General features: G+C 43.7%; 1 protein-coding gene across 1 annotated transcript in view; it reads right to left on the reverse strand.

Annotated features, from left to right (window-relative positions):
- Positions 1-5,585: 5,585 nt before the first annotated feature.
- MRPS27 (mitochondrial ribosomal protein S27) overlaps positions 5,586-24,822 on the reverse strand; it is a 53,371-nt gene continuing 34,134 nt past the window's right edge. The window contains exons 5-11 of the mRNA XM_081881240.1: positions 23,874-23,988; positions 22,421-22,499; positions 21,291-21,406; positions 21,005-21,107; positions 15,690-15,832; positions 13,575-13,721; positions 5,586-6,024 (exon numbers count right to left, since the gene is read on the reverse strand). Coding sequence (XP_081737366.1) covers positions 5,785-6,024; positions 13,575-13,721; positions 15,690-15,832; positions 21,005-21,107; positions 21,291-21,406; positions 22,421-22,499; positions 23,874-23,988 — 943 coding nt within the window. The 3' untranslated portion in view covers positions 5,586-5,784. The remainder of the gene's footprint in view (positions 6,025-13,574; positions 13,722-15,689; positions 15,833-21,004; positions 21,108-21,290; positions 21,407-22,420; positions 22,500-23,873; positions 23,989-24,822) is intronic.

Below are 24,822 nucleotides of genomic sequence, written 5' to 3' on the forward strand. Positions count from 1 at the left end.
AATTCAAAACTAAAATGGATAAAAATACAAAGGGCAGGAGCAAGAACTCCAAAACAGCACCTTTATTGCTCAAACACCCAAGCAAAGAGCCAGGCTTTCAGCTGGCACTGGAGGGCCAGAAATGCAGGTGCCAGTTGCATTTCAGGAGGAAATGTGCAGGAATGCTGACTTACAATACACATATTTTAATCTATTAAAAAGTATATACAGTGGTACCTTGGGTTACATAAGCTTCAGGTTACAGGTGCTTCAGGTTACAGACTCCGCTAACCCAGAAATAGTACCTCGGGTTAAAAACTTTGCTTCAGGATGAGAACAGAAATCATGCAGCGGCAGCACGGCGGCAGCAGGAGGCCCCATTAGCTAAAGTGGTCCTCAGGTTAAGAACAATTTCAGGTTAAGAACGGACCTCTGGAACGAATTAAGTTCTTAACCCGAGGTACCACTGTACTGACCTATCAAAAACCATCAGGGGGGCATACAACAAAACAGAAAACACCACGAAAAACAGTACCAATAATAATCAGGCATATATATTGACTGCATAACACAGAATTGATTCCCCATTTTCCTGGTATCTCGGTACTGAAAGATGCTTAAATGATTGCAGTTCCAAGTCTGAAAAGATTGAAATAAAATTGCCAGGCTATTCTTGGGGCTTTAAGATTCTGGGTCCACACAAACCGACATCAGTGCAAAGGACAAAGGCAAAATGATACTGATCGATTCAACAGCACCTAGAAAAAAAACCAGGGTACAATGCAAACTGTCTGGCATGCCAGTCATATTCTATTTTAACCAGCTATAATATCTGGAGGCTGATCTTGCTGTTTCACAGTGTTCTGAATGTGAACAGAATTATTAATGCTCTTTTACCAGCTCTGCTACTACTGTATCTTGATTCTAGGACAGCAAAATACAGACTAGCCTTGATCTGAGATGGAGGGAATTACATGTGCAATTTCCCTCTTGTGAATAATGGATACTGACCTTCTCTATTGGATTGACAGCACCGTGAATAATGAAGGGAAGGGAGGGAAGTTGTATATTTGCTTACCTACTCATTAAAGTATTCGGAGGCTGCTGCGAATTTGAATCAGCAATTTGCATTTCAAATGAAACAGAACTCTTAGTATGCAGATATTTTGTAGGCATTGCTGGACACACGAAACCCCCAATCAAAAGCTGCCAAAGCAGATTGAAGCAAAGAGGTTTATTTAAAGGCAGGTTGCCCGTACAACCACCCCCACCCCCCTTGTAAGATGTGTTTCTTAAATTTGTATACTGCTCTTCATCCGTAGATCTCAGGGCTGTTCACAACATAAAAATACAATATGAAACCACAAAATACATGATAAAAACAAGAACCAGAAACCCCACAAAGGAATACCACCACCTCCCCCAAAACAGACATGTGTTCTTTCCATAGCAAGCTCCTTGCTTGCTTATCCATCTGCCGCTCATGAATCCTATGGATGGAAGAATACATTCCACAACTTATAGAAAGATCAGAGGGAAAAGGCTGAGGCTACAATCCTGTGCACAGTTAGGGATGGAGGAGAAATTAAAACAGTCTGAATTTTAATATGAGCGTACCTAATAGATGCTTCTATAAACCAGACTAGAGCTAATCCTTAGAAATTTGCACTTATCTGAATTTAGTAGTGCATCCCAAAATTGGGAACAAAAAGAAAATGCACAAAAAAGAATGTACAAGGATGCTTACACAAATGTATGTATTAGGAACCTGCAATTGTCAGATACAGCTACCCCTAAGCACACTTGCAAGTCTCACTGACTACAGGAGAACTTACTTCCAGTAAACATTATTATTATTATTATTATTATTATTATTATTATTGAATCCGTAAAAGCTCTTCAATTAATTTGTAGTACAAGTATGTTTGTCTTCATAAAACAGGATTATTGCTCCAACTTTAAGAAAGTTAATAGATTTAACCAAACAAATAGATTGAATACTAGCACTGGGCATTTATTTCACCCTCAACCAACTTTTATGCTGTTATTCAGTGATCTCCACGAAAATGCTCACATTCTACAAAACTGGCCGAGTCATGCAAATTGTCAATCAGCAGTATGGCTGCTCCATTACTATTTATGGTTGAAACAAATTACACACATATGCAGTCCGTTCTATGTGCCTGTCACTTTGCACAATACAAAATGCGCTTCCTCAACCCAAGGCCAAACCAGGGTTACCAAAACTTTTCAGCTGCCTCTTGCAGCTAATGCTTGTTAACCAAAGCATGATCTGCAGAGAGCTGGAAGTGGGGAAGTTTATCTCTCTGCTATGTAATGCTTTCCTTATGGAGTCCTGAAAAAAAAAAAATCAAGCTTTGGTTAAAGGAACAGGCCACTATCTCTGATCCTACATTATTAATTTATTGGTGTGTAGGTACCCATTTAAACATGTGGAATAAATACACAGAATCCAGTAATTTCTGAATTGGCCGAGAGCTTTGCTGGGCAAAACAGGGCCAGCTTTCTCCTACAGCCTTCACTGTCCATTAACACAACGCTAATGTGCAAATGCGCTGCTCTCTAAAGTCTCACATTAACAGTATTGAGAGCCATGCTAAACTTGTTACTGCTGTGAGAGAAGTTTCTGAGGATCATGGTGCTTATGTTATCTGAAAGAGGCCGTTCAGGGCTCTCCCTGTGGAGGGTATGAAGCTGCTAGAGGAAGCAGAGAATCTGGAGCTTTGTGGCACCTAGTCTCTGTGCAACCTGTAACCACAGGCAGAAATTCCCCAGACATCTTTGGAAATGCTGGAGCACAGAATAATAAACACATCATTATGTAAACAAGAAGGCATGGCTGTTAATTCCTGTAATAGCACCTACACAACAGACCCCATAAGGGCTGGCTTAGAATCTTCCTTTTAGGAGTAACATTTGCATCTCAAAAGGGTAGGATTAATCTGCCAGGCAAATGAGTAGCATCCACAAGTTCTCTCACCCAGTGAAAAGTAGACGAATGCAAAGCAGCAAACTCCATTGTATAGCCCGAGTTCTCTGCTTGTGGATTACATCATCCTTATGCGTACATTAGATGATTGCAGTGCCTAGAGACAGACAGGTTGTGTATCCAGATCAGTGACCAGAGGAGGAATGACCGCTGAAAGGAGCACAGAAAGAAGAAACATTGTGGTGCATCTGCAGCAGCAGCACCACCAGACACCTTCATCTGCCCCAGCTGCAACAATACATGTCTCTCTCATATCAGACTCTACAGCCACAGCAGGCACTGCAACCGTCCAACAGTTTGACTTTACCCCCAAAGGTGCACTCCTCCCGAGACAGATGGATGCAAAAAATGTGTACATTTTGTTGAAAAATTGCAGGTTCGATTTCCCCCAGAAACTTTGTTGTAATAATAATTTATTATTTATACCCCGCCCATCTGGTTGGGTTTCCCCAGCCACTCTGGGCAGCTTCCAACACAATATTAAAATACAGTAATGGATCAAACATTAAAAGCTTCCCTAAACAGGGCTGCCTTCAGATGTCTTCTAAAAGTCTAGTAGTTGTTGTTCTCTTTGACATCTGGTGGGAGGATGTTCCACAGGGAGGGCGCCACTACCGAGAAGGCCCTCTGCCTGGTTCCCTGTAACTTGGCTCCTCACACTGAGGGAACCGCCAGAAGGCCCTCGGCGCTGGACCTCAGTGTCCGGGTAGAACGATTTGCGGGGAGGGGGGGGGGGAGACGCTCCTTCAGATACACTGGACCGAGGCCATACTGTGAATATTGCATGTCAGTGTGGACTATACAGTGGTACCTCGGGTTAAGTACTTAATTCGTTCCAGAGGTCTGTTCTTAACCTTAAACTGTTCTTAACCTGAAGCACCACTTTAGCTAATGGGGCCTCCTGCTGCCACTGCACCGCCGGAGCATGATTTCTGTTCTGATCCTGAAGCAAAGTTCTTAACCCGAGGTACTATTTCTGGGTTAGCGGAGTCTGTAACCTGAAGCGTATGTAACCTGAAGCATATGTAACCCGAGGTACCACTGTACAATGGTTATCCTCAAGGGATCTGGAACAACTGGAGGCAGCTGCAGGAAACACCATACGTACAGATCAGATGTCCTCACTCAGCAAGTATCTCCCAAATGAGAACCATCCATGCAGCTAGATGATTTCTCTCTCCACACCAAGGAGCTTTCAGTGTCCCAGGGCCAAAATGGTGGAAGACTCACTCTGTAGTAAGCATGGCTTAATGGTTGACCCAGGCAGGAAATATATGGTAAGTATGTGAGTAGAAAGGAAAGGGTTTCAAGGGAGTCTCAAATGACCGGGGGGGGGGGTTATGGAAGGTTTGGGAGAGAGACAATCAGCTTATTTGGCTGTGAAGTTTTCTGAACAAGCAAACACCCAAGCAGGCTAAATATATTCTTCTATAGGAGGTGGAACACTACAATTACTGCAAGACTAAAGATATGAAGAAGAGTCGAAGCTTTAGCAGACAGGCTTCACCCCCAAACTGCTATCTTTAATAGTAGTTATTAATATGATGCAGCCTGCAAAATAAGTATAAAGGTTACAGAGTCCCAAAAGTTCAGGTTTATCTTACAGGTTTGCCACTCCAGAGTAGCTCCTTCCCACAAAGGTCCATTAACACACAGGAACCATGGGGGCAATGAAGCTGATCTTGTGCACTGAGAATAGGGCATGATGTATCGTGACAGGCCTAATTACCACGTTTACAGTCGTGCACATAGACTGCTATGTGGGTTGGAATGCACAGCCACAGCAAGGAGCAAACAGCCAACAGAAAAGATAGAAAACGAACTGCAAGAACATTCACTCTGTATGCACATAATCTGGACATTTTTGTTTGTCCAAGCCGTAGAGCTGTCAAAGAGTATCAATCCATCTTGCTCACTGGGATTATAGGTACATTTAGCCCCAATAGTAACTCTCAAGTAGTGGTGCTATAAATGCCTGTGAAAAGCTTCTAAAAACCCAACGAAAAATGGTGGGTTTTCACCTGGCATCTAAAAGACTGGAGAGAGATTACATACATGTGGAGTCACCACCAAAAAGGCTCCTAAAAGGCCTGCATCTTAATAACCCTGGGGCAATGGCTCCTCCTGAATGAACTTTCTACAGGTGAAGCCCTGGTGCACATTCCAAGTTATAGGTAGTTATAGATATACAGCCCCCATCTTGTGGAATGCCCTCTGGACAGGGAAGTACCTATGGTCCTTCACCAGCTGATCTAGCCTCCTGCTGCTGTATTGACAGGGCATGGAGAAGAGAGCAGCTCAACATATGGTGATGGCTTCCAATGCCCAGGGTGCCTAATAGCAGGGCTAGAAAGACCCTTGCCTGAAACCCTGGGGTGCTGAAATTTGTCTGAGATGGTCTGACCTGATACAAGGCAGTTTTAAGTGTGCTGCCTCCAAAGAAGAAGACTCCAGATCTTAACTCACCTAGTGATTGCTTGTGATCCCTTGAACAAAGCAAGCAGACAACATTTTGAACTCCTGTTGGTATCCTTTTTTAAACAGCAGATACTGACTGTGGCCAGAGCGTTTGGAATGTACTGTCTCACCCAGCCTGTTTTAGAAATGAATCACTTTATTAGACGACAGGCAGACATAACAGGTAAAACTGAGGCCTTCAGAGAAACAATTATAATTACAGTGGTTTTTAAGGGGGTGGGGAAGAAGCACTTTTGCTGCAAGATGGATCTGGAAAGGTTTCATCTGCATACAGTCAAGGCCGCATCACAACCGAGTCGCTAAGCCAATCTTCTGCATTAAAGAGATGCTTTTGCTGCATTCCGGGCTTCCAGCTCCTGCCTGGCCTTTTCCCTCAACTCCCTCTCCCTTTCAGTCAGCAGCGTCCGCTCCTGCTCCCACTCCTTCAGCTTCTCCTTGTGTTTTGCAATGTCTTCCACTTCAAATGCTGGCTGCTTTTCCTCCACAAGCTGGGTGGTCAGTGTCAACAAGCTTGCAGATTCCACCTTGCCAAGCGACTGCAGCTTAGAATTCAGCTCCTGTCATAGCAGGGGTGAGGGGGGAAGAAAAGAAAGGAAAAGAAAGAAGAAAGAAGAAAGAAAGAAAACCGCTAATCAACCAGTCGCAATACATCAACAATCCACTTGCCCGGCCTGAGTAATCTTTTCCCCCCTCCTCTTTCCCCGGAACTGGAATGTGAAATTCTACAAGTCGGCACCCTGCAGCTGACTTGCGTTTTGTCCTGGAAAAACATGCCAGCCGCAGTAAAGGAGCACTTCTCCATTCCTTCCCTCCATCCCCAAAAGAAAAAGAGAAGAAAAAATGGTGGGGTGATAGAACAAGCAAGGGGCAGAAATAATTTATAGACTAGATTTTTATGATTTAGCAATAACAAAGCAGAAACAAACAAACAAAAAAGAATCAATCTTTAATTCTGCTAAGTGCTGGGATAGCTGAACTTGCATGATGACTGAGAAACATCATTAATAAAGACTCGTTATGCTAACAAATGATGAATGGCCAGCCGGCAATCTAAACATCCTATGGCTCCCCCCCCCCGCCCCACCCTCATTGCTGATCCAAGGACTCGCCCTGAGTCGCTTTGGCTAACCTTCCGCTCAACAGATGGGAATCATTTAAATAGGCTTGTCCTAATGGCATACTAAATAGATCCCATGAGCCCCTGTGCAACTGCCCAGCATACATTCCTCTATGGCCCCTTTTTTAATGGCTCATGCGATTTCAGGCTCCGCTCACTGGATGCAGCCCCTTTACTTTGCTCTGATTCTGCTTGTGTGGGTGCACCAGGGTGGGCTGCATATGGGGGTACTCCATCGCAGGCAGGCAGGATTCGGCCAGGCAGCTGGGCAGTATATCACAGCAGAGTTCCACTTCTATCTGTGGTGTAGTGCTTCTCATGACGCGCCCCGATGCATCGTAAAAAAATATTAATTCACTTAAGTGCTTTGAGATGCGGGGCCATTTGTGGTTATGGAAGTTTTACTGGACAGCTTGATGTTCCCCAGACAAAAGGCAAATTAATTGCCCTAATGGAGAAACCTCCAGGAAAATGAATGGGAAGAGAGCAGCCCTAGCTAGGAAGGATGCAATAGGACAGCCGGAAGCTTCTAAACAGCCCCGCTTTAAACAACAAAAAATCCTTGGTCACTCACCAGTAATAATATTATCCTCGGATGTGCCTTTGTACCAAAACTAGAAGATACCCATAATTTAGAGAGATACAGGTTAGCTAGGACTGACTATTAATGAGGTGGAATAAGATGCACAGTGAGCAGGACTCATTTATTTATTTGTTATCCCATTAAGGAATTCAGGATGGAATCAATCAGGGCTGCAGAATCTGTAGCTCTCCAGATGCTGAATTCACAACTCTCATCAACTCATGCCAGCATGGCTGTTACTGCGGAGTGAATGTTTTGGATCTCTCTCTCTCTCTCTCTCTCTCTCTGTGTGTGTGTGTGTGTATATATATATATATATCTGGCAGATGAAGAATTGGATGGCCATCCTGACTCGGCCCCAGACACACTGACCAGATGTTTGGAAGCTGTGGCTAGATGGTTACGTGGGAGCCGGTTGAAATTAAATCCTTCGAAGACAGAGGTCCTGTGGCTGGGACAGGACGATATGGGATTGGGGGGGCAACTCCCATCTCTTGCAGGGGCGCAATTAGTGCCAGCACCGTCCGTTAAGAGTTTGGGTGTAATCTTTGACACCTCCCTTTCCATGGAGGCGCAGATTGCAGCTATAACAAAGGCAGCATTTTTTCATCTCCGCCAAGCTAAGCAGTTGGCTCCTTACCTCTCTCGCCCTGACCTAGCCACTGTGATCCACGCGACGGTCACCTCCAGACTGGATTATTGTAACTCGCTCTACGTGGGGCTGCCCTTGAGACTGACCCAGAAACTCCAGCAGGTGCAGAATGCTGCAGCGAGACTCCTTACGGGGTCCTCGCTGCGAGATCACATTCACCCGGTGCTATACCAGCTGCACTGGCTCCCAGTGGAGTACAGGATCAGGTTTAAGGTGCTGGTTTTAACCTTTAAAGCCCTATACGGCCTAGGACCCTCGTACCTACGGGACCGCCTCTCCTGGTATGTCCCACAGAGAAACTTACGGTCTTCAAATAAAAACATCTTGAAGGTCCCAGGCCACAGAGAGGTTAGGCTGGCCTCAACTAGAGCCAGGGCTTTTTCGGCTGTGGCTCCGATCTGGTGGAACGCTCTGTCACAAGAGACCAGGGCCCTGCGGGACTTGACATCTTTCCACAGGGCCTGCAAGACAGAGCTGTTCCACCAGGCCTTTGGCCAGGGCACAGCCTGACCCCCTCCTTTGGCAATCCTCACAGAAGAAGAAGAAGAAGAAGAAGAGGAGGAGGAGGAGGAGGAGTTTGGATTTGATATCCCGCCTTTCACTCCCTTTAAGGGGTCTCAAAGCGGCTAACATTCTCCTTTCCCTTTCTCCCCCACAACAAACACTCTGTGAGGTGAGTGGGGCTGAGAGACTTCAGAGAACTCTAGCCCAATGGTTGCCAGTGGTTTGCTTTGAATTAATTTTATAATAAATGATTTTAGAGTGTTGTTTGTGCTGTACTTTTGTACTGTTTTACTGTTGTTAGCCGCCCTGAGCCCGGCTTCGGCTGGGGAGGGCGGGATATAAATAAAATTTATTATTTATTATTATTATTCTCCTTTTTTCTCCCTTTCCTCTTTTCCCTTTCTCTCTTTTTCTTCTTTCCTTTCCTTTTTTGGCTTGTGTTTTTGTTTAGATAAGTTTATCTTTGGTATTCTAAAAAGATACTGAGCCTTTGATATTAACTTTCGTATATCATTTCCCCCCAAGCTTTAATAAAATCTAATTTTTTGGGGGGAGTCAGCATAGCCAAATGGCAAGGGCCAATGGAAGCTGAAGACCCAGAGCAGTAGGAAATTGCTCAATCTTCCCCCATTTCCATTTTATCTTCTTTAGGCTGAGAGATAGTGACTGAGCAAAGGTTAATCAGTGAACAACATGGCAAAGTAGAGACTTGAACCTGGTCTCCCCAGTTCTAGCCTGAGGAAGGAATTCAAGGTAGTGCTATGACAATCCCTCTGTTAGTGTGTGCTTTTCAGCTTGGCAGATCAAACAACCCCCTTCTCCTACACGTGGCATGCTGGCCTGGGGAGTTTCCCTGGGGGTTTCCCCTCCTGAGCCAGGAAATGGGGGGGAGCCCCATTACAATAGTAGAAGTCCTTGTGTGGGCATCTGCTAACGAGACTAGTTAACTGAATCCTATCCTGCTATCCCACACTTGTGAGATTCATGTGCAACACAGAAGAGGAAAACCTGTCAAACCACAGGGCAGTTCTACTAAGGAGAGTATCACTAGACTGCAATTCCTACTGTCAACAAGAGTTACCACACAGGCTGTTTCAAAGACCTCCTGGGCTTCTCCACTCCCCCCCATTCTTAGTTCATGTAGCCTATAATTTCCATAAGCCATGCAATTTCCATCTCCATGTTTACTCACAACCACCCTCCAGCATGGGGCCTGGACGCAGAAGAGAGCTAAAGCTTTGTAGCCGCTGCAATGCAGAACTGTCTGTTATGCAATCACTGCTTGGGCCTCCCACCCAAGGAAACATCATCGGGCAGCTCCCACAGGGAAAGAGCAATTTTGTCATATTCTGGACCATTGACCTTCAGCAAACTATTTGCTGAAGCAACAGAGTATGTATGAATTCAGTCGAGCAAAACCCGAAGATAAACAAATGCAGAGAGTTGGCCAGACTCACAAGAGAACTGCATCATATTGGAGTGTTTCAGAGCAGTATCACTGGAATATGGAAAATCCAGTTCGTATGCTGGCAGGTTCTATAGAAATGATACATAATGGCAACTGAAACAAGTTTTAGGTGGGCTGGCTGGAAGCCACCTGTGTATAACTCTGCCATGGGACTTTATTTGTGTTGTTTATGCATTCTAATACTGTGACACCAGATGGCACTGTGGAGTTCCATTTTTGCCAACCCGATTTCTCATACAAAGTCTGCAACGCATTTAACCAAAATGCTTCTTTGATGTGTCTTGATCTAGCTGCATTCTTCCTTGCTTTGTATGACTCGATATTTTTTTAAAAAAGAAAGCAAAACAGCAAAGTTTCTAGGACTTTTGATTAAAAACGCTTAGAAAAGTGAAAGCAGATGCAGTTCTGAAGCATCAGGAATGCTGTTGTGTACTTCTGTTATCCACACTCTAAGCAATCTGCTATAGCAAACTTCCAGGAAACTTTAAGGACAAAATCACTAAGATCCAGACGCAGCAGGATGCCATGGTACAATGGAGGTGTGTCTACAGCACTGATGTTCCCCCTTGACCCCTGTCCATCTAGGTTTCTTTTGAACTAGCTGAAGGGAATTGGCTGGGTGGGTTCAGGGGGCAATTAAGACGCTCAAACTCAGGATGAAAGGGAGAAATGTGCTAAGAGGAAGGCACAGTTGGCAAACCCTCACTGTGATCAACTCCTGCCCGGAAACCTGTGTCCCCACTGTGGAAGGACGTGTCACTTATGGACAGTCATTTATGGACTCACTGTGAAAACTGTGTTTATGGAAGACAATCTTACTTGGCTACGAGCGATTGCCAAAGAAGAATGCTTCATTGGAGGAGGGGAAGGTACCATCTGCCTTGAAGGAAGTGGTAAATAAGGTAGGAAGAATGTGGCAATAAGTCTAAGCCGTAAAATGCATGGGATATTGCCATAGGTAGGACAGGAATTTACTCCAAGCCAATAGGTGGACTGCTTCTGAGGCTGTGCTGGTTCACTGAAATGGCAAGGGGAGCTGTTGGGGACTGCAATGGAATTGGCCAGTGCAGCTACAATTTTATTTAAAATAAAATTTAAAAACAACATAGTGGTCTATCTGAGGATGAGAGGCCAGCATGGGATGATCACTTCCAGCTCGTCTCTGGCTGCAGGGCTGAGGCTGCATAAACCAACCACCAGATTTATTTTCTTCGAAGTAATTTCCATTAGTCCTCCCCCACTCCGTAAGTAATCTTCTTGAGCCTTTCACTCTCCTGACATAAAAGTATTTGCACATCTCAGCGGCCAATAGCAGGGGACTGTACCCTTGCACAAATAATATAATGCAAATTTAGAAGAAGAAGAACTGTATTTAGTTTAGTGGAAATTATATCCTGTTTAGAAAAGTGACCCTGTTCGGAAAGGAACTGAGCCATCACGCTGGGCATCTTGCTGAACAAACATACCATTAAACCTTGCTCAACTGCTATCTGCGTCTCATTTTTTAAATTGTGCTATTTCTGTTGCTATTCCTTGGGCTTTGTGGGCAGAGTGTGAGAGACATGGCTTTGAGCAATCTTCCCAGACAGAGAGCTAGACCATTCTGCCATGAGGGGGCCTAGAGGGGCATGTCTGGAGGAGAGCGGATCAGTGCAGAAGACCCCGAGCCCAAATACCAGTAGCAAAATAGATGAAAAAGTTATGTAACTATATAAAGCGTTAACAAAATGCATTTTAAATTTATAAATATTAAACATTAAGTTTAGTCTATACCCTGACAGTTATCCTTATGCCTTGCACTCCTTAGCATAGAAATAATGCAAGGCAGCTTCTTACTGTGTCATTCGGAAGAATGTGGCCTCCACATTTTTCATTAATCTCGACAAGTAAGAGGAACAGAAACTTATTTTTACCTTTAACAAAAGGTTCCCTGAAATTTCAGGGAAGGGGCATGGAATGATCCTGCAAACCCTCCTCCTGACCTTTCAGCTTCAAGTATTTCCGGCCTGGTAGAAGCTGTTCATAGAATAATTAGAGGTGGATCATAAAAATCAGCTGCGTACTGAGTCACTAGAAGCTACAATTCCTTCCAAGCATGCATGTTATCAAACCTACTGCTTGCTTGTCTTGTGACAGAGGCATAGCGGTGGGTGGACTATCACATTTCTGTAGGCTGGCAATGCATTTGCAAGCTGAAAAAAGTATTACTTGGGCAAAACGGTGCAGAACTCAAAAGACACAAAATATGATGCTAACTATATAGCTTTAATCCAGGGACAGGAAACATGTGGCCCCTCCAGATGCTGTGGGACTCCAACTCCCATCAGTCCTAGCCAACATGGCCAATGGCAAGGGGTAATGTATATAATAGAGCTCAAAACCTAAGAGGACCACAGGCTCCCCATCCCTGTTCTCACGTTTTATCCCTGGGGGGAAAGCTTGCTTATCATCTACTGTTGGCCTACACTAACCAGTCCACCAGGTCTCTTACAGGCTCACTAATAAAAGGCTTTTCTTTTTACCTCCTCTACGATGTAATCAGAGAACTTTCTTGCAAGCGTCCCTCCCTGATTCATTTCAGAAAGAAACAAAGCCTACATTCCTATGCACACCCAATAAAAAGGCTTAACATCTGTATAATACATTCCAGTCTTCAAGCTCTCTTCACATGCACTATAGCTGTAATCTATAGTCTGTAGTACTACTATATCTATCTGTAATCCTCACAACATCTCTGTAAGGGTTGCAGAAGGAGGGAGCATGGAACTGAGACCGAGAGAAAACAAATTTCCCCTAGTGAGTTCATGGCAGGGACAAGATTTGAACTGGGAGAAATTTCCTGATTCTTAGCTCAGTCTCTATGTGGCAAGTCCTATGGAAATCTGTGGGGTTTACTTTCGAGAAAACATATGCCGGATTGAGCTGCACATTTCATTCAGCAAACCTGCCAAGACACAAACATCTCACCAAAGAACAGATCCTTAGAACAACACTGTAGGTATAAATCTGTAGAATACTCTCTGTGCCATTTCTATAAAAGGGTGCTTTCCCCAGTGACAGGGCGATAAATCATGCAAAAACCACAATGAGGGAAAGGGAATGCAGGAAAAGGCTGGGCCTCAAAACAAAACAAAAACCCCAGGCAAACCATCTCATTTACTTGTTTAGTGGACCTTCTTAGAACTAAACACAGGACCAAAATTGCAACCACTTTCTTACAGTCATTAGCAGGCTGCGTAAGGGGGAAAGACCTATTAAACCTGCATTGACCCAAAGAGGGGAATGCATCTAAGCTGTGCCCATAGATGCCAGAGATAGTGCAAGACCAAGCAACTCATCAGGAGTGACACTCCATTTTAGTTAGCAGGAGTTTGGCTTACCAAGTCTGATGTATGAAATGCAAACATAACATCCTTGCAGCCAGGCAGCAGACAAAGAACACGTTTTAGAAAGGCAATTTCCAGTTTGAAGTAGTAAGAAGATAGCTCAGTTGGTAGAACATGAGACTCTTAATTTCTGGGTCGTGGGTTCGAGCCCCACGTTGGGCGAAAGATTCCTGCATGGCAGGGGGTGGACTAGATGGCCCTGGTGGTCCCTTCCAACTTGACAGTTCTATAATTCTATGAATTCAATGTCAGCATCCAAAAGCCCCAATAGCATTCCTGGTGGGACACCAATGGAGCCTTGGTATCACAGAATAAGGTGTACTCTTTTCCTTTTTGCTACAGACAATAATGCTAATTAAAACCAGCTGGGAAGAGGGGAAGCTGAGACGCTGCATACCCCAAATCGGTTCAAGTACTCAGGCAGTCGTGACACCTCTGCTTCTTCCGATTGCGCTTCCTTCGGTGTTTCTTCTGAGTCCTTGGTGTCCTCCGGGGAAACTTCTGTCACAGGGACAGGCTGCAAAGTGGCTGCCAGGACATCAATCTTTGCAACAGAAATGAGAAAAAGATAATAAGTGCTGCTTAGAAAAACTGAAGGGCATCACTGTTGCCGAAATTACAGGGATGGTCAATATACTGCTCCTGTGGGCCTTTTTATGCAGCTCCTGGATTCTTGTTAAAATTCCTGAGAATACCACCTATTAGTTTAAACAAGGAGGGGTATTTCTAACCTTTATGGATCAAATTTGATCACACAAGAGCAACAGTGCTAGAGGGTCATAAACAGAAGGCCAAGCAGACAATACTCTAATTTGCTGTTTTTTCAAATTCAAGACTTTCCTGTCCTATTAAGGCTGCACATTTTTTTCTCCAGGTCCTACTGCAGAAAAATTGCTCAGGGTCTCTGAGAAGGAATGCATAAACTTGAAAACCATAAAGGCACAAACAAAAAACATAATTTGATAGCTTCAGCAGTGAATTATTTTACCATTGCTATGAAATGAAACCCTGGGAAATTAAAGGCGAGTCTTGTTTTTCTTTTGAAGTGCCTGCACGGTGGCCAAAGTTAGTGAGAGAAGCTATATGATTAAGCCCAGCCTTTCTGAAATTACAATTGATTTTATGATTGGCTCTGGACAGGTCACATAGGCTCTTACTGATATTCCACAATTATTACATGTATATTGGAAGAGACTATTGTAAAGCCAGCTGGCATCTCAATTCCTGTTTTGCTGAAATGCATCATGAGCTCATTGTATTCATTTGATTTTCAGTGGATTCATCTATCGGCTCCCTCTCTTTGATAATGGACAGGAGAGAAAGGCAGGCCTGGGTGGGATGGGGGTGAGCTGACTCTGCAATGGAAGCCACCTGGGGGGCAGGGCAAAAGGCAGAAATGTAGAAGAACAGGAAGCTTGCAAGGCACTAGTAGCTCCTGTTCCCTTGGTGTCAATGCCACATCCAAGGTCACTCAATGAGGCCATGTGAGGAGTACGGTGAATGTGGTTCTCCAGGACTCTCCTGGGCCATGCCATGTCCATACTCGTCTCCAGCCCTTCTGCACACCCTCCAGTGGTTTCGCTTGGCTGGAATGTGCCCTTGATCTGCGACAATGCCTTTTGCTTGCCTGGGTTTGTGTGTGTACATGGCTGGCATGTTTCCTACTGCACAAAGATAAGAGTTGCATGCCTGTCTCTGCTCACTCTTGCCTCTGGCTTTGATCATCACTGGCACGCAGGATGCCCAAAAAGCAACGTGGCCCTGACTGAGAGGTTCCCCACCCATGCATGCCAACAGGAGAAATGATTATTTCATACAACTCTAGAGAAGTTGGAAAGGGAAATCTTTCTCTATTAACTTTACTCTCCCTGCTGAAATATGAGAGGCCCCATCAGCATGGGCATTCCATGGGCTCCTAAAGACAAACCTGTTTAGACAAGCATTCCCCTGATGCCCTGATTTGAACGTCATGCTTTATTTGCTGTTTTAACTCTTTCAGCAGGGTTGTTTTACTGTACATTTCAACAATGGCTGTTTATTTTAATGTTCTGAATTGTTTTATGGGTGAGTTTATATGTTTAGTTTTTTTTTAAAAAAAATTGTAAACTGCTTAGCAGAAGTATAAATAAATAATCTATACTGTTTTTTGACTTGAGTCCAGAATACGCCATTTATTCTCCCCACTACATGAGGAGCAGAGGGTGAAAAGGAAAACTCTGCCAGGCACTTTGCCTCTTTGGCACCCTCCAAGTCAGAAGCAGAAGCAAGAAGCTGAAAAGCAAAAAGTTGCCCTTTCTAAGTGTACACCTCTAGTCTTTTGGAAAGGATGTTCCTCCTCAAGGTGAAGAAAAATGCCACTGAATGCAATCAGTTCAACAGAAATTTGAGCAACATAAAACATCAGGGCAAACAGCAGTAGCCACTAGGCTGCTGGTCTCCTTTGAAAACCCATAGGATCTCTTCTCAAAAATGCACAAGGCCCTGCTTTGTAAAACAGCAGTTCTCCACTTACAGCTTCCTTGCAGAGCTTTGTATCATCAGGAAGCAACATCACTTTCTCCATCACTTGCAAGGCTCTGTTCAGGTACCCGGGGGTCCACATGAGCGGCATTTTGTGGTACACAGCTCGTAGCCCCTTGTGCAGCTCCACTTTTCCTGTTATTATTAAAACAGACACTGTGAGTGTTACTGCATTATTTAAAGTAGAAAGCACCATTAAAATTGGAAGCAGCTTTCCCGTACTCAAAGTAGACGAGATGCTAAACACATCACTGTGAATCACGTCAGTGTCTTTACTTGGACAGCACATCCAGAGCGCCTTGGTTTTCACTGGGGCTACAGTATGTTGGAAGAGAAAACTTAAATTATTTTCTCCCCTGCTGGGGTCCTGATGAAAATCTCCACTTGTTTGCTATTAACACAGCACCAAGGGAAGAGTTTTGTCAGGACAATGGTGTGGGAGGAAAGAGTTAAACCTCTGCTTTCATTCCCACCTCAGTTTGGCCTCACATAGTCATTGTTTGTACCTGGAAAATGAGTAGAAGTCAGTCAAAAAAGCAACAATGGGGTCTTCCTGTCTCTTTCTTGCCACATTATCCCCCCCAAACACACAACAAAACCCCCTCCTGAGGGTCAGGTAGACCTCAAGAACTACCTCACATGGAGGCTTCAGCTAGAGGAGTGGGAATCCTTAGTCTCCTTCTCTGCTTGATCATATCTGTAAGTTTCCTGAACTTGGAAAGAGCCAAACAATGTTCAAAATATTCACACTAGTTGTATGGTGAGGGGAGTTGGAGGGTAGTGTTAACTTGCACATGACATATTAGCGTCCTTTATTACCTAGAGACAATATTTGGTTTCCTTGATTATTGTATACTCATAGCACCAAGAGCCGCAACACATATTACTGTTTTCCCAAGCGCAGGAAGTTACACAGATGTCTTCAGGCAAATATTGTATTTTTCGCTCGATAACACGCACCTGACCATAACACGCACATAGTTTTTAGAGGAAAACAAGAAAAAAAAATTCTGGATGAAACAGTGGATGTATGATTTTTGTGCTTCATGCTGTGGCCACAGACATGTGATTTGACGGTGAGTTTGGGGTAGCCCAATGCAAAAATCCTGAGAATCCATGTGGATCTCTGCTTTGTAACCACGTTTTTGCACCATTGCAGCCCCAGGCAACAGTGGGTGCGTGATTTTTTTGGTGCAGGCTGTAGCCATGGACATGCTATGTGATCTGATGGTGAATTTGGGGTGACCCAATGCAAAGACCTGAGGATCCATGTGGATGCATGCTTTGTAACCACGTTTCTCTCTCTCTCTCTCTCTCTCTCTCTCTCTCTAGCGATCAGAGTGGCCAAACCTCCTAGCAAGCACTTCCCTGGCTTCTGCTGACCGCAACAAAGACAACCCTCGAAGAAAATGTGTAATGCACTCGGGCCAGTCGGCTCCAGGGACCACACATTTGCTCAATAACACGCATAGACATTTCCCCTTACTTTTTAGGAGTAAAAATCTGCGTGTTATAGAGGGGAAAATACAGTATCTGTTTTACTATATTGAAAGACCTTTTCTGCGTATGAAAATTGTAACACTTCAAGTAATCCTAAACTACACATGGATTAAAACCTGAGCAATGGCTAACCTAATATTATTTATTAGCAGGATCCACCCCTTGCTGTTGCCTTTCTGGTGAAACCCAATAATTGATGTTAAACATTTCAGATGTGGCCTTGATTCTCTTACTGGAGATTCTATCACCTTTAACTGTCTACGTTAATCACAAAGGTACATCTAACAATGAAAACCACTGTGACACACCTTCATCTCTCTTCCCCAAACAGGGAAGCCACAGAGAAGCACGGGAACGTGTGCGCAAACAAAAGCTCATTGGGCGATGGCTAAATATAAACTGCTAAGGTGCTCCAGGCCAGTCTATGCCCACAGACATCTTTCACTCTTTGCAGAGGTCTAGTCCATTAGAGCTGGCAAGACTGCAGAATATGTGACATAGCAGAAAATAGCTTTTGATCTTCTGAATCTCAATGTCAGCGGGGTCACTAGCACACAACAGTAAAATGATTTGCTAAGTGCAACGCCTTGCCATATTATTTGGGCTATATTTAAATATACATACATACATAATACATACATACATACATACATCTGCAGCAACCAAAGAGGGGAGGAATGCATTTATGTGTCAATAGCTCAAGCGAAAAGCAAACAAACAGTTCTGCCAATTTGCAGCAGTTTTCATCTTGGTTCCTACTGCAGATGCAGTTTTGTCTTAAAGTCAGGTAAAATCAGAATGAGTGCCCTCCTCCTGACCTGCCACGGGCATTATTATCATTGTTAACAAGCTGTGAAACTTAGAGAGAGAGCAACTATCCAACTTTTTTTTTTTTTTACTAAAACTGTACTGCACCTAAGGGTAAACATGCCATTAACAGCTAGGAATGGAGAAGAGCAAAACTTTCATGGACTTTTAACCTTGTATGAAATAAAATCATAATACAACGTAAGAAGGGTGTTGAAACAGGGGACTTCAGACACTGTAGCCTCAGAATTAAACCCCCCCCAAAAAAGGTGTGGAATCTCAGTGGGTTTATGGAATCATGTGGAGAGACAGGATGAAGAGTTGCTCTTGAGTTGACACCCTTCCCTTCCCTTCCAGGACAATATATATAGCTTCTTATATCTGCCATTGGTATTCTGGTGATTAGGAAACTTTGGGAAAGCATTCTTTATTTTAGGGATAGAAAAAGTTTTTAAAGGTGTGAATTCAAAATGCACCACAACCTGAAAAATCTGGTCCCATTCTGAGCTGGGTCCTGCCTCCTTCAAGCTTGGCCCAACTCAAAATAAACGCCACACCAAACCTCTGCTGGTGCTCTGCTCTCCCACCCTTCTTGAGGAAGAAAGAGTCTTAGTCTGATACAGAAGAAACCTCACAAGGACTCATCTTAGATGCAAATGATGCCTAGAGCTTCATCTACTGCCAGGGATCTCATGGTGCTTGTAGTTTGAAAACTGCAAAAGAAAGGACTTCTTCACAGCACAACTGGGAGTCACAATATGTAGCAATGGCCACAAACTTGGAGGTCTTTAAAAGGGGATTAGACAAATTAAGAGAGGATACAGCTATCAAGGACTACTATTTTTTATTGGCGTTGTATATCGTCCTACACCCGTAGATCTCAGGGCAGTTCACAGCATAAAATCACAATACAGTGGTACTTCAGGTTACATACGCTTCAGGTTACATACGCTTCAGGTTACAGACTCCGCTAACCCAGAAATAGTACCTCGGGTTAAGAACTTTGCTTCAGGATGAGAACAGAAATTGTGCTCTGGCGGCACGGCGTGGAAGCAGCGGGAGGCCCCATTAGCTAAAGCGGTGCTTCAGGTTAAGAACAGTTTCAGGTTAAGAACAGACCTCTAGAACGAATTAAGTACTTAACCCGAGGTACCACTGTATAAAAAACAAAAAGTACATAACAGAAACAAAAACAGACAACCCAACTAGTCCTAGTTAAGGACTGAAGTACTTAAACTTTGCAGGGGTCAGCCAATTTTTTCAGCAGGGTGCCGGTTCACTGTCCCTCAGACCTTGTGAGGGGGCTGGACTATATTTTGAAAAAAAATAATGAACAAATTCCTATGCCCCACAAATAACCCAGAGATGCATTTTAAATAAAAGGACACATTCTACTCATGTAAAAACACACTGATTCCTGGACTGTCCACGGGCCGGATTTAGAAGATGATTGGGCCGGATCTGGCCTCCGGGCCTTAGTTTGACTACCCATGACTTAAAGAATAATTACACAAACATCCACCCACCCACACTCCATACCAGGTGGCCTTGCTCATGGTTCCCTCAACGGACATGGTCTATGGGGCTACTACACATGGCAGGGCCTTCTCAGTAGTGGCGCCCGCCCTGTGGAATGCCCTCCCATCAGATGTCAAGGAAATAAGCAGCTATCCTATTTTTAAAAGACATCTGAAGGCAGCCCTGTTCAGGGAAGTTTTTAATATTTAATGCTGTACTGTTTTTAACACTCGATTGGGAGCTGCCCAGGGCGGCTGGGGAAACTCAGCCAGATGGGTAGGGTATAAATAATAAATTGTTGTTGTTCAAGTAACAACTTAAAACACATTTATTTCATCGGGCCTCTGGACAAAATCAGAATTACACTGCTATATCACTGTCTGTTAATACTATATCCGATGTTTTATTTTACTGTTATGTTTAACTGTGCATTTTTATGATGACTGTTTTTAGCAACCTCTGAGCTCAGCATGAGGAATAAATAAGCGACCTTTGGTATCAGAGGCATCAGTGTATCTATGAATATCAGTTTATAGGGAGCACCAAAAAGGGGAGTGATGCTCAGGTCCTGCTTGTGGGCTTTCCATAGGCATCTTTTTGGCTACTGTGGGAGGCAAGATGCTGGACTAGTCTTTCCTTATGTTCTTACTAGCTGCATACCCAGTAGAAAATGACACCCTGAACATCACTTGCAGTAGCCTTTTAGGCCCTGTTCTGTGTCGAAGTGAGCCATCCATCACTTATAACCCTTTACTCTTTTTCCAAGGTAGGTATTCCCGCTCGCCCCCCAGCTTGGGGATAATGGGTGGGAGTAGAGAGAGAGAGAACTTGGCAGGAAGCAGGGTTCATACATACAAAGCTCAGTTGGCAGAGCATAAGACCCTTAATCTCAGTGTCGTGAGTTCAAGCACCACGTTGGGCAGAAGATTCCCACATTCCAGGGGGTTGGACTAGACGGTCTCCATCATGGTCCCTTCCAACTCTACAATTCTATGATTCAACCAACTGGGATTTTCATGCATTCAGCAGGAATTTAAAGCAGCAGCAACAACATCCAGTTGATTTTTGAACCTCACACATCTATGATTTATTTGGACTGCATGCCAAAACACAAAACTTGATTTAGTTCTAATTCTGCAACCTGTCAAAGGCTAGACAGTGGTACCTCGGGTTACATATGATTCAGGTTACATATGCTTCAGGTTACAGACTCCGCTAACCCAGAAATAGTACCTTGGGTTAAGAACTTTGCTTCAGGATGAGAACAGAAATCGCGCAGTGGCAGGCCCCATTAGTTAAAGTGGTGCTTCAGGTTAAGAACAGTTTCAGGTTAAGTACGGACCTCCAGAACGAATTAAGTTCTTAGCCTGAGGTACCACTGTATTAGAATTCAAATCGAAGAATCTCACTAATCCAGCTACTTCTAATCAACCAGTAAAGCAGCATGGTAGAGTGCTTGTAATGAAACACTATATAACTTACCGAGAAGTGCTAAGCCATACAGCTGGGAACTGAATCCCACCGTGTTGGTCTGCTTCAGGCCTGCCAAGAAGAGGGACGCTCCGAGATTCCTCTCTTCCTCCCACTGAAAATAGCAAACATTGCTGTTACATTCGCTGTCACATTTGGTGCTTGGTTTTCACCACCATGCAAAATATATTCTCTGATACAAGCTGGCCCACGTTGACTCTTCTGCAATGGAAGCTGCTAGTCAGATGAATGGAGCACGTACCCCTTCATGTATCTTCCCATCTGAGCCACAGCTTACCATAAGTTGTGATTTGGTTGTCAAATACTTGTACATCACGTAGAGTGAGAGAAGTTGTGTAGAAACTTTGTCAAAACTTTCCTGTATCATTATCTCAGTGACCACAGCCATCGCATCTAACAATAAACAAAACATTTAAAAATCAAAGGAGTGGTTTGCCAAGACTCTTCTTCCCACAGTAGTTTCAAAAGACATGAGTGTGCTTTCCTCTTTTACACCGGAATCTTGATGTGCAAAAAAATGCAGCATCAGAAGAAGTACACATTTGCCTTTTGCAGAACCAGGAGGCACATAAGGAAAACATCTGGAAGCAGTCACAAAGCTGGTGTATCTTATCTATGCAACTGTTCCGCTCTGTGCCAGGAGACCTTCCTCAAAATTAAAATGGGAGTGAGAGAGGATAAGAGTCATGGTACGCAAGTGGGAGGCAAGACCATAGTACTTTACACATAATGACTTTAAACTCACAAACACCTTAATCAAAGAATACTTCATGGACTGTGTCAACAAAGCTAACTCCAAAATGAATTCAGGGGCTATCAGCTTAAGGCAAGGTCTCTTGACAACAAGCCCTAAGTTTGCTGGAGGGCACAGCATCTCAACAATGCAAAAATTCTTGGAATTATTTCCTGAGTGGTTTTAGAAGTGCTTAAGGAAAGGATGGCACTTTCCACTAAAAAACTTTGGAAAATAATGTTGATACAAAGGAACTCTCGGTCAACCCTCGTTGAATTGCACTGGGTGATTTGATTACATTAATAACACACCCACCCCGACCTGCTCAATTTTTACCTCCTCGCTTGCAGAAGGGCTACAGAGGCTTAGTTGTAGAAGATGCATTAGGCATACAAAAGATCTCTGGCTCATGATTGGCACTGGGGTTGAGAAAAGAATTATGCTGGAAACTCTGAACTGCTGGTGCCGGTTAATGTCAAAAATACTGAGCTGGAAGGATCAATGTCCTGACTCAGTAAAAAGGTAGATTTCAGTGTTCTTTACCTTTTTTTTTGCTCCTCCCATTAAAACCACAGCAAATCAGATAAACAGAAAGAGGTCCAAAGGGGGCCATATATAAATATGAAGAAACAGGGAAGAGCATGATGACCAGCAGCTGACATATGCTTACTTACCTTCATAATTCTCATCCTTTATAAAAGAATCCAACAATATATTGAAGGTAAAATAATCTGGGATAATTCCATACTGAACCTGCAAAAAACAAGTGGAAAGCACAACAGTCATACTTCTAGCATCTCATCTCATTTCATTTTGGACTATGATACAACTGTGTAACACAGTACAGCAAGGTCAAGGGGATGCCTGGACCAGTAAATCTCCCACTTTTACTTGTCTTTCACTGCTTGAAATGGGAGCAGGATGAAGGATGTCCTTTGGAACATACCACTGCCCAGTTCTGACCAGGCAAGTAGAAAACTGCAACTGCATATAGCTGGCCATTCACCCCTTACTGCCTATCCACTTGGGCCACCAGAGCTCTCATAGGCTTCAGATGTTCAAAACTGGTAGCATGGATTGTTCTGAGCTGTGTTCTTTGGGGGGGGGGCCTAGTAAAGCTACGTTTGCCAACTTACAGCAATGTCTCTACTCTTAAGGTAGTCCTTCAACAAGAAGGAAAACAGAGCTCTACATGCAGCAATGATACTGCTGCTACAGCTTTTCTTCACCACCACGAAGTCTTTGTCTTGGTTTTCATCGATCTGGAAGGTGCTCTGGGAGCCTTTAAAGCTGAAGAGCAGGGTTTTAAAAACGCTTCACAGAAACAGCAGTCAGAAACTTGTGCATTCATGCAACCAGCCACCTGTATGCATGCATTCTTCCAACGTTCTCTATAGCTAAAAATTTGCAGTAAGATTGCACAGGGAAACATTTAGTGATGTGCAGTGTGGAAGAGCCCTTTATATTCTATGCCAGAGGCAAAGATTGTTCAGGGATGACTGTCACTTCACTGTGTTTCTTGCCAAGCAGTAGATTTTAAGGGGATGGTTCCTGCGTAATTTTCCCCACAAGCCTTTTGGTCCTCTTAGGAGCAAGACCTAATTCCTTTGTGCGCAGACATAAGAATGTCTCTGCATCACTAAAGCAGGAGACATCATCTGCTGCCAACTTAAAATTTAAGCTAAAAGGAAAAGCCAAAAAGCAAAACAATAAATGCTGCAAGAATCATGTGCCTCTGGGAATGCAAAGATGGTTATCTACAGGCAATTATTGCCCACTCCTGTTCAAAGCATTTCGGGTAGAAAACATCTTGCTGATGCTGCCTATAAGGCTCACAACAGGTTCCACAATACCATACTTCGAATAAATTAAATAATTCATTCAACACAGAACTTTAAAATAAGCGGTGGGCACAATCCAGACAATAAAGAACATTTTCAGGTCTGACTGATTCCAGCAGGAAAGGAAACAGCAGAGATTGCATGAAGTTTATCTAAAATTCCACACTTTCATCGTAAACAAAGAATGCAGTCTTCTGAATGGGAGACACGTTCACAGAAAGGTTTCAGATGCAGCTAACTATGCACATTTAACAACATTTGAAAAAATGCATTGTTAAAACATCACCTTATTTTGCAAAGTGTACAAAGCTTTATCCTGTGCCCCAAACTTCAGGCATTGCCTGATCCAGCTGTGGATGATCCAGTCTCTCAAGTAAAAGCAATTTGGGCTGTGACGAAACCTAAGGGATGAGACAAAACATAAAGAATTAAAGAGACCCAGACACATGCTGGCCTACAAAGGTATGTGAATTAATTAAACATAAGCGGTATAAAACACAGATTTTCTTTGTAGTTTCAGGGGGTAGATCTATAAAGAGAGCTGGATCCAGACTTAGCCATGTTTAGTACAGAGCTACTGAACAGGACCTATGCATAACCTTGTTTGTTTAAAAGGAAGGGAGAAACATGAGAAAATCCTCTTCTACCCAGTATTATATAGAAAAACACCACCACCCCTGCCTTCAAAAGGCTTTTCATCTCTACCCTTGTGGAAGTGACAGAACCACCTTTCCACATGACAGAAACAGTTCTGTTAAGGGGTGCATGTGTGAGCTTTTCGGCCCAGTGCCAGATACCTCCATCTTGTTTTTAAACCGCTACAGAAGGACCTAGTGCGGAATTCAACCAAGTTGTGTGCATGGAACAAGGTCCACTCACATAATTGTCTTTCTCCCTCCTCTCTCTTGCTGCAAGCCACCCACTCCCTAAATATGCTCTGGAGGGAGATGGAACCCATAACAAGTTGAGGGGGCACATGAGGCGGAGGAGAGGAGGAGTCCTGTTGATTTTATTCTGTGTACACACACACACACACACACACACACACACACACACACACTAGTGCTACGTTGAATTCTACCTTCATGTTCTATGAATGAGTTAGTATGTAGGATACATCAAAATGGAGTTATGCAGGAGATGTACAAAAAACTGCCTCTCGCATGTTACTCAGTCGTGAAATGGAAGTGCTTTGCAAGTAGGAAGTTGTGGAAACTTGTATGTAGGTAGTCGAA

The sequence above is a fragment of the Podarcis erhardii genome, assembly GCF_964252035.2.
Source record: "Podarcis erhardii genome assembly, chromosome: 11".
NCBI classification, from domain to species: domain Eukaryota; kingdom Metazoa; phylum Chordata; class Lepidosauria; order Squamata; family Lacertidae; genus Podarcis; species Podarcis erhardii.